We start from the raw sequence: 8,249 nt of genomic DNA, 5'->3' as shown, positions 1-8,249 counted from the left end.
GGTGAGAGAGAGAAGCCGGCAGCCCTGGTAGCAGAGACCAGGCTGTGAATGCGGGCTGGGAAGTCAGACAGGTTTAAACCATCAGCCTCCTCATTCTACACCTAAGAAAACTGAGGTTCCCTCCTTCCCCGGGCCCTTTTTCATCCTCCCCTGGGCCTAAGGGAAAGGCAATCGGAACCTCGTTTCCCAGTCGCTACCCAGAAGGCCCCAAAACCTCCTAGGCGGGGGTTTTCCCCGTGCCCAGTAGTCCCGCTGGTCGCCCTGGCCCCGCCCTCCCTATTGCTTATTGGCCCTTTCGAGCACGAGACCGATACAGGAGTCAGCCAATGGGAGTGCCCCACGGCGCGTCTTTCCCGGGAAAGCGGAGGCCGACGCAGGAACCCGGAAGTGCGAGACGCCGACAAGTTGAGGAAGCCAATCGGCTGCGAAGAGGCTGGCGGGCCGACCAATGGCGAGTCGCCGAGGGCGGGGCTACGGGCCGGCGGCGGAGGTCCTGGGAGCCGGCCGCCGGCCAAGACTGCGAGCGCTGAGAAGGCGGCAACAGGGCCCCGCAGCGGCGCGAGGTGAGGAGGGGGTGGGCGGGGAAGGGAGCAGCGGGGCAGTGAACCCTGGGTGGGATTCGGAACGGGGCGGGTCCCCAGGATGACCTTAGTTCAGTGTCCTCTCAGGTCCTCAGTTTCCCTCTTCCTAGCTAATGAGCATTGAGATTTCGTGCCTGCCAGGAACGCACTTCCTCCCTGGCAAGCTGCAGCCCGGCCGGAGAGCCCCGACCACCTGGACGGAGCAGTGACCCGCACCCTCTTCTGTACCTCCCCATTAGAGTTTGTACTAAGCCTTTCAGATGTTCAGTATCGACCAGCCAGCCCCCCCCCCGAAACGTCATCAGTTCTGGGTCTTGGTCTAGTACCAGGAGTAGGTGCTTGGGCCCTGGTTGTGTTAAGACCTAGGTACTCTAGACACAGATGCACTGGGGGTTCGTTCCTGATGCCTGTTTACTTTTTGTGGGTGGTCTGGGTATTGACTTAATCAGTGTGTTAGTCTTCCTCAGCTGAAAAGGTAATGCCTGGGGCAGCTTACCTCCGTGGGATGATGAGGGCGGAGATAAGGCGCAGCTGGTACTCAGCTCAGTCCCCAGCACACCATAGTTGCCTAATAAATGCTTATTGTTAGCATGATGGTGCTTGCAGACTGGACTCCTCCGCTCCCACTGCCAGCCCCAAGCACCTGCTCATTGTCACAGAGGGCAGTCATGGTCTCAGACCCAGAACCTGAGTTCCTCTTAAGATACTCAGACTGCCCAAACTCTAGGCCAGATGCCTGCTGGACAGGCCAGAAAAGGAAGGCCAGAGCGGGAAACAGTATTGTGGGTAATGTCAGGGCCAGGGCAGGGGGAGGTGGTTGCCCAGGTGGCAATAAATCGGGCCCCCAAACAGTTGTACTCCTCAAACGAGTCTCAGAACTGCCCTAGTTGTTTTGGACGTGTCTTGTGTATCCAGAACACCCAGTGTCGGGTCTGAGGCCACAGAGATTTGTGCCTAAGTGGGGAGACTAGAGCCATGGGTTCCACACTCAGGTCCCAAGGCCATCACTTGCTGTCCAAGTGCCTCTGGGCAAGGGCCTTCACTTCCCTGAACCTGTCTCAGCTGCAGAGCCAGGCTCCTGCTTGAAGACCACAGGAGAGATTGTATGAGGCTGCCACCAGGGTTCAGCACGGGGTCTGGCACACAGCAAGTGTTTAGTAAGTGTTGAGCGGCAGCAGCGTTCCTTTTCAGTCGCACCACCCTGGACGTGGCACCCATCTTTGCCTTGCCCCCACCCCCGGTCATCAGTTAAGAGGCGTGGGGGTGAGGGGGTAGGTCTCTGAGACTCTGCTGAAGCCAAACCTGTGTCCTGAAGGTGTCGTTCCCCTGCTTCACCTCCTGCAGGTCCCGCTCTCCCCCAGGCCCCTGTGGATGTGTGCAAGGGGCCCGCCCCTGGGCCCAGATGACCCTCATGTCGATGGCTTCGGTGATGGCAGTGACTGAACCAAAGTGGGTCTCAGTCTGGGGCCGCTTCCTGTGGGCGATGCTGCTGAGCATGGTGCTGGGCTCCCTGCTGGCCCTGCTGCTGCCGCTGGGGACCGTGGAAGAGCACTGTCTGACTGTGCTCAAGGGCTTCTACCTGCTCAGGAGCAAGCTGGAGCGGGCACAGCCCGCTGTCACCAAGAGCACCAGGCCGTCCACGGAGCTCAGTCTCACCTCCAGGGGTGCGGCGCTGCTGGCGGTCAAGACCAAGGCCTCTCCAGGTAAGACTGGCCATTCAACCACTGTTGATCCCACAGGTGTTCAGCGGGCCTGCTATGTCCTGTGTGCAGGGCACATGGTTGCCCTGAGCTCCCAGCTAGACAAGGTGATAGGTGGCCAAGATTTGGGTGGTGCTATGGAGCACAGGGAGCCAAGGGAGCACGCCAGGAAGGCTCCCTGAAGGAGGGGACACCTTCAGAGATCTGAGGAAGATGGTATGAGAGGAGAGTGATCCAGGTGGAAAGGGTAGGAGGGCGCTGCACCCTTGAACTAAAAGCCAGCCAGTAGATGTGGCTGGCACTGAAGGTGGGAGGGCAGCAAAGGGCCAGGTGTAATGGAGGGTCTGGGTGAAAACCGTTAGGTCAAAAGGTCCAGGGATGAGGAAGCCCCCCAGGGCCTAGCAGCAGTGGGGAGCCCCTCACAGTCAGGGTCTAAAGGGGCCGGGTGGATGCAGGGAGAAGGGACCCGCACCTCCAGAAGTCACTAGAGTGGCCTCGAGCTGGAGCAGCTGTAGGGGAGGGCCTCCTGATGGGCACTGCGGCCGTCCAGGAACATGACCGCTCAGAGTGGGCCAGGGCACCCAGCTGATGCCCGCATGGTAGGGAGTGGCTCGGGGACTGAGTGGACAATGACCAGCCCAAGGCCCCACGGAGCTGCAGAGAACAAACCTGTCTGCACAGGCACACGGAAGGGCAGGTACAGCCTGGCTGGAGGGGGCCCTGAGGCTGTGGGGGAGACAGCCCAGGTGATGGCCCCCCTGAACGTCCTCTGCCTGCCCCCATCCTCCCTGACCCGGGCCTCTGGCTCTTTTCTAGCAGGCAAGTTGGAGGCCAAAGCAGCTCTGAACCAGGCCCTGGAGATGAAACGGCAGGGCAAGCGGCAGAAGGCCCACAAGCTCTTCCTGCACGCCCTCAAGATGGACCCGGGCTTTGTGGACGCGCTCAACGAGTTCGGCATCTTCTCGGAGGAGGACAAGGACATCATCCAGGCGGACTACCTGTACACCCGCGCGCTGACCATCGCGCCCCACCATGAGAAGGCGCTGGTCAACCGCGACCGCACGCTGCCGCTGGTGGAGGAGATCGACCAGCGCTTCTTCAGCATCATCGACAGCAAAGTGAAGAAGGTCATGTCCATTCCCAAGGGCAACTCCGCGCTGCGCCGGGTGATGGAAGAGACATACTACCACCACATCTACCACACGGTGGCCATCGAGGGCAACACCCTCACGCTCTCAGAGATCAGGCACATCCTGGAGACGCGCTACGCGGTGCCGGGGAAGAGCCTGGAGGAGCAGAACGAGGTCATCGGCGTGCACGCGGCCATGACATACGTGAACACGACGCTGCTGTCCCGCGTGGGCTCCGTCAGCATCGGCGACGTGTTGGAGATCCACCGGCGGGTGCTGGGCTACGTGGACCCCGTGGAGGCCGGCCGCTTCCGCACCACGCAGGTCCTGGTGGGCCACCACATTCCGCCCCACCCGCAGGAGGTGGAGAAGCAGATGCAGGAGTTTGTGCAGTGGCTCAACTCTGAGGACACCATGAGCCTGCACCCGGTGGAGTTTGCGGCCCTGGCCCACTACAAGCTCGTCTACATCCACCCCTTCATTGACGGCAACGGCAGGACCTCGCGCCTGCTCATGAACCTCATCCTCATGCAGGCGGGCTACCCGCCCATCACCATCCGCAAGGAGCAGCGGTCCGAGTACTACCACGTGCTGGAGGTCGCCAACGAGGGCGATGTAAGGCCCTTCATCCGCTTCATCGCCAAGTGCACGGAGACCACCCTGGACACCCTGCTCTTCGCCACCACGGAGTACCCGGTGGCACTGCCAGAGGCCAGACCCAACCACTCTGGGTTCAAGGAGACGCTGCCGGTGAAGCCCTAACACTATAAATCCCTCCTTGGTGGCAAGGGATGTCCCAGTGGAGGGAAAAAAAACTCCACATTTCTAGAAACCTAGTCATCTCCTAGAGCAGGAGGAGATGGGTAAGAAACTGAAAACATTCTTTACCTCCAAATGTCTCTTTAAAGAAGAAAACTAAATTATTAAGCCTTGCCCCCAAGATACCTTATATCTGAGCCAAGTTATTTATTTTCCTTTGACCTGGCACACGTGTGGTGTTTGCTGGTGGCCCTGACCCCTGGGGTGGTCCCAGTGGCTTCGCGGGCATCCATGCTTGTGTGACCAGAACACAGGTTCTGGAGCAAAATTTGCACTAAGGTGAGGAGTGTGGGCTGAGCCCTGGAGGAGTAACTCCTTCCAGCACTTTTTGGAACCAGCTGAGAGGGTCTGTGCCTCCCTGAGACGTAAGCATGGCTGAGGAGGACCTGGTCGCAGTTGAGAAAGGATTGAAAGCTTGCTTTCTTACAGGCATTGGCTCCCCAACAGAGCTTAGTGTTGTGACTAATCTTACTGGTAGAGCAGATTTCTGAGACAGGAAGTGAGCATTCACCATGTCTCTAGGAACATGCTTTGAGCCACAGTTTCCAAACTGGTCCTAGAGGTGGCTGTTTCTCTAAGAAGAGGTGTGGCTAGCCTGGTAATGTTTCTCATATTTGCACCAATTCAGACCAGATGTTTTAGTCTAAAGGTTCTCTGGGTTTGTCACCTGACAGTTAAATCCTGCTGCAAATCAAGTGTTACGACACATCAAAGAAGACAGATGCCAAGTCAGTGCCAGACAAGAGTTTGTGATGAGTTAGGACACCGCTCTGTGGGAACCAAGAAACACCCTCAGCCACAGCCAGGATGCGTCCCTCTTGTCCACTTACCGGCCCCACGGCCCCTGTCCCCTCGGGGGAAGCAGCATAGATTGCCTTGGCGTGGCCTTATTTTTCTAGCAACTTGTAAAAAGATGAAATGTTACATGTAACACACCCACACTGTCGTTACGGAGGCAGAGTCTTTTCAGTCATTACCTGACACAGATGCCAACACAACTGCTGCCGTTCAGTCCAGAGGTTGGACACCATCGAGCCCCTTTTCTGGGGACCGAGCCAGTGATGTCCAACACTGGACTGTCAGCGTCTGAATGAGGGTGAATGCCCACCGAGTGTTGTGTGAGGAGACAATTCAGATCCTGACGGTAATGAAGACCCTCTTCTGATGTAGTGTTTCTACAGTTATTTACTTGTGTAACAAGTGAAAAGATGTATGAAATGGCCCCAAATGAGTTATTCAAAACTTGATAAAGATATTTTTCTATTTGTATGCCATAAGATATTTCTTAAACCTTAACTCTTCTACCGTTTTGCTTTTTGTAGGCACACCAAGGAAGCCTGACTGAAGGGCTTGCCTTGTACTAGAGGGAGAAATTTGCACTTTAGCTATATTTGAAGGGTGTTATTTTAAGAAATTACTAATAAAGTATTTTGTTACATAAATGCCTAAGACCTTGCTACCTTCCTCGAGATGTTCCCATCTGTCCTAGGGATGAAGGAGGGACTCCTTCAGAACTTTAGCCCTGTATTGTTGAGAGAGAAAAACAAGAAAGACCCAAGATGGTAATGTCACAAGCGAGAGAGACAGAACTGGCTGGTATGCCAACGGGGATGAACCACTGACCTTGCACTAAGACTGAAATGACTGAAATGGTTTTTCATGTGTCTCTTCACCATCGGTTCCTCCTCACCGCCCCCGCCCCCGCCAAGCCAGGGACAACACAAACCCACTCCTATGTTCCTGAAAATCTATTTCTGGGACAGTCGACAGCCTGCACCTAAATGGGGTCCCGCTCAAGTCTGAAAGGCCCACCTCTAACAAGCTCTGTGTACACCTGAGGACGAAGTGAGGTCAGAGGACTGGAACAGCAGGAGGACACCACCGTTACCTAGCGCCCTGCGACCTGGACTGAGAGCGGAGGTTCACGGCCCCCTGGTCCCACCTGACCCGCAGCCTCTCACCCAAAGAACAGGCCTCCGCACAGAGTGGACGGCCAGCCACCCCCAGAGAACACAGGCTCTTCCGACAGCTTTAAAGCTGCTGCCTGAATTCAAAAACACCTAACAAGCGTTCTGTGCAAAAGATGAGGTACAGAGAACCTACAGATTAAAAGGGTTATTATGAAACAATAGGAAATTGGCAATTTGTCTGGATGGCTGACATTAACACTACTCATGTTTCTAGAAATAACAATAAAACCATGGTTTTTAAGTCTGTAGAGACAGGTGCTCCAATAGTAGGGGCGCTGTGATGTATGGGGTCTCCCTGTGGGACCCAGGGGGTACAGGAGAGAGGTGGAGACGAAGACGGGCTGAACAAGGCTGAAGTTCGATGACAGGCGTATGGGGTTTAGTTTACTATTCTGTCCACTTACCTGTTTCAAATGGTCCATTAAAAATGTTACACTAAAAAGTACAGTAAAGCCTGACTGATGCATAAAACCTTTAAAAACAGATAAATGAGCCAATTTTTCATCACCAAGGAAAGAATTCCAATATTTTCCCCCCAAGTGCCTTTATAAAGTCAGTTTTCCTACTGAACTGGCAACGTCACTTTCAAAGGAATAAATGCTGGATAAAAGATGAGGGGTAGAAAAGCTGTAGATGCTGAACTGCTGCAAACTGGAGGTCTCACAGCTGAAATGGTTTAAAGCAGAACCAGATCTGACTTACAAAAGGTCTATTTACACATCTATCAGGTAAAGCAAGGCACACCCATTTCAAAGTACATATTTGAACACACATCTGAGTACCTTTCTGCAAGACGTTTTAAAGAGAACTTGAGTTTAATAAACAAAGCTAAATGGAGAGAATTTAAGTTTGCACTTGACATGGTATTTAAACAAAACCAAAGGGCTGAAACTCAGTATTTAGACAAAGAACACAGTTCACTAGTCACTAGGCAAAGAAAATGGGCCACAGCAGATGGCACGCAAAGTTCCTACACAAAACAAATGTCACAAATATTTTGCTTTGAGGCAAACAAAACAATGGGTTGACAAGTCATTTACAAATACATAATATAAAAACGCACAGCCCCCGTGAACAAAACTCCATCAGATGTTTTTTAAGTGACGTCCCCTCCCCACCCCTTTACTAAAATAGGCCATTCTGGTGAATTACTAGCATCTGCCATTTTGTCTTTTAAAAATTAAAAGAGTGACGGGCACATGTGCTGTGCAGGGTGTACAGAAGTGTCTTATAAAAAGGGACCAGAGTTGGCCAAAAATACTTAGACAAGTGGGTCTCAGAACAGTGTGTTCGAGTTTCACTTCTGTTTCTCAGCTCTTTCAAGACACACAGGTATCTCAGAAAACTACACCCTGCACCCAGCCTGTGGAGTGGTGGTTTTCGTCCTTTTGCCCTCAATATGAGGGAGCACTCACAACCTCTTTCCCTGGACACCCTTTTCCAGTCCTGCCTAAACCAGAGGAAGCGCGTGGCCGCGCCCTGCACCTGGCCCTGCATGGCCAGGGCCCTGCTGGGCACCAGGCGTCTTCCCGGCCAGCGTGAAGTAAGGCATTTCCCTTCTCGCACCGTCCCACTCACTTTCTCAGAAGCAACTTGGCGAAGTCGGCATTGGACATCTTGGGAGCCTCAGTGGTGGCCGGGGTGGCGCCTGCCGGCGGGGTGGCGGGACCATTCTCAGCCTGGGCGGTGGCGGCGCTGGGGCGCTGCAGGGCACGAGGCAGCAGAGAGAGCTGGGTCCTCCCCTTCCCCCGCCTGGAAGAGCAAACACTGCATGGACCTCCCAAAGCAACAACTGGTGGCGTGAGCCAGGACCACCCCAACACAAGAGGTGAAAGGTGACAAACAAGGCTGAGACGAGCCCTGAGCTCCCCGACCCTGGTTATCAGGTGACAGTGACTTTAACAAACTCCGCCTTTTCCACAACTGTTTAGCCAGGGCCACGCCTGTGCAACACCATCACACATAGGGTGGACAGAACGGCTGTGACCGTACAGACCTCACCAGACAACCTTGTGACCTCGCTGCCTCGTGCCCATGGGCTGAGGACAC

The 8,249-nt window shown here is 54.6% G+C and overlaps 2 protein-coding genes across 4 annotated transcripts in view; one reads left to right on the top strand and one right to left on the bottom strand.

Moving 5' to 3' along the window:
• Positions 1–449: 449 nt before the first annotated feature.
• On the top strand, positions 450–6,001 carry FICD (FIC domain protein adenylyltransferase). 2 transcript variants are annotated; one of them, XM_055550735.1, is made up of 3 exons: positions 450–563; positions 1,926–2,284; positions 3,101–6,001. In XM_055550735.1, the coding sequence occupies exons 2-3, from the start codon at positions 1,984–1,986 to the stop codon at positions 4,171–4,173; spliced, it is 1,374 nt and encodes a 457-aa protein (XP_055406710.1). In that variant the 5' UTR covers positions 450–563; positions 1,926–1,983; the 3' UTR covers positions 4,174–6,001. The 2 variants fall into 2 exon arrangements, with proteins under 2 accessions (XP_055406710.1, XP_055406709.1); XM_055550734.1 differs by having other exon boundaries at positions 3,098–6,001.
• A 995-nt stretch (positions 6,002–6,996) lies between these two features.
• The window catches only part of SART3 (spliceosome associated factor 3, U4/U6 recycling protein), a 41,837-nt gene continuing 40,584 nt past the window's right edge, over positions 6,997–8,249 (bottom strand). For both annotated transcript variants that reach the window (XM_055550732.1, XM_055550733.1), the window contains exon 19: positions 6,997–7,952. In XM_055550732.1, the coding sequence (XP_055406707.1) occupies positions 7,775–7,952 (178 nt within the window). In that variant the 3' untranslated portion in view covers positions 6,997–7,774. The remainder of the gene's footprint in view (positions 7,953–8,249) is intronic.

Source organism: Bubalus kerabau, chromosome 16, assembly GCF_029407905.1.
Source record: "Bubalus kerabau isolate K-KA32 ecotype Philippines breed swamp buffalo chromosome 16, PCC_UOA_SB_1v2, whole genome shotgun sequence".
NCBI lineage: Eukaryota > Metazoa > Chordata > Mammalia > Artiodactyla > Bovidae > Bubalus > Bubalus kerabau.
Note: the sequence above shows the minus strand (reverse complement) of the source record. Positions and strands in the feature narration are given on the sequence as shown.

What these genes read in the sequence shown, in the direction of transcription:
- FICD (XM_055550734.1), top strand. Translation starts at nt 1,984, where the DNA reads ATGACCCTCATGTCGATGGCTTCGGTGATGGCAGTGACTGAACCAAAG. An exon ending in CAAGACCAAGGCCTCTCCAG is followed by an intron (nt 2,285 to 3,097) that starts GTAAGACTGGCC and finishes GCTCTTTTCTAG; the next exon opens with CAGGCAAGTTGGAGGCCAAA.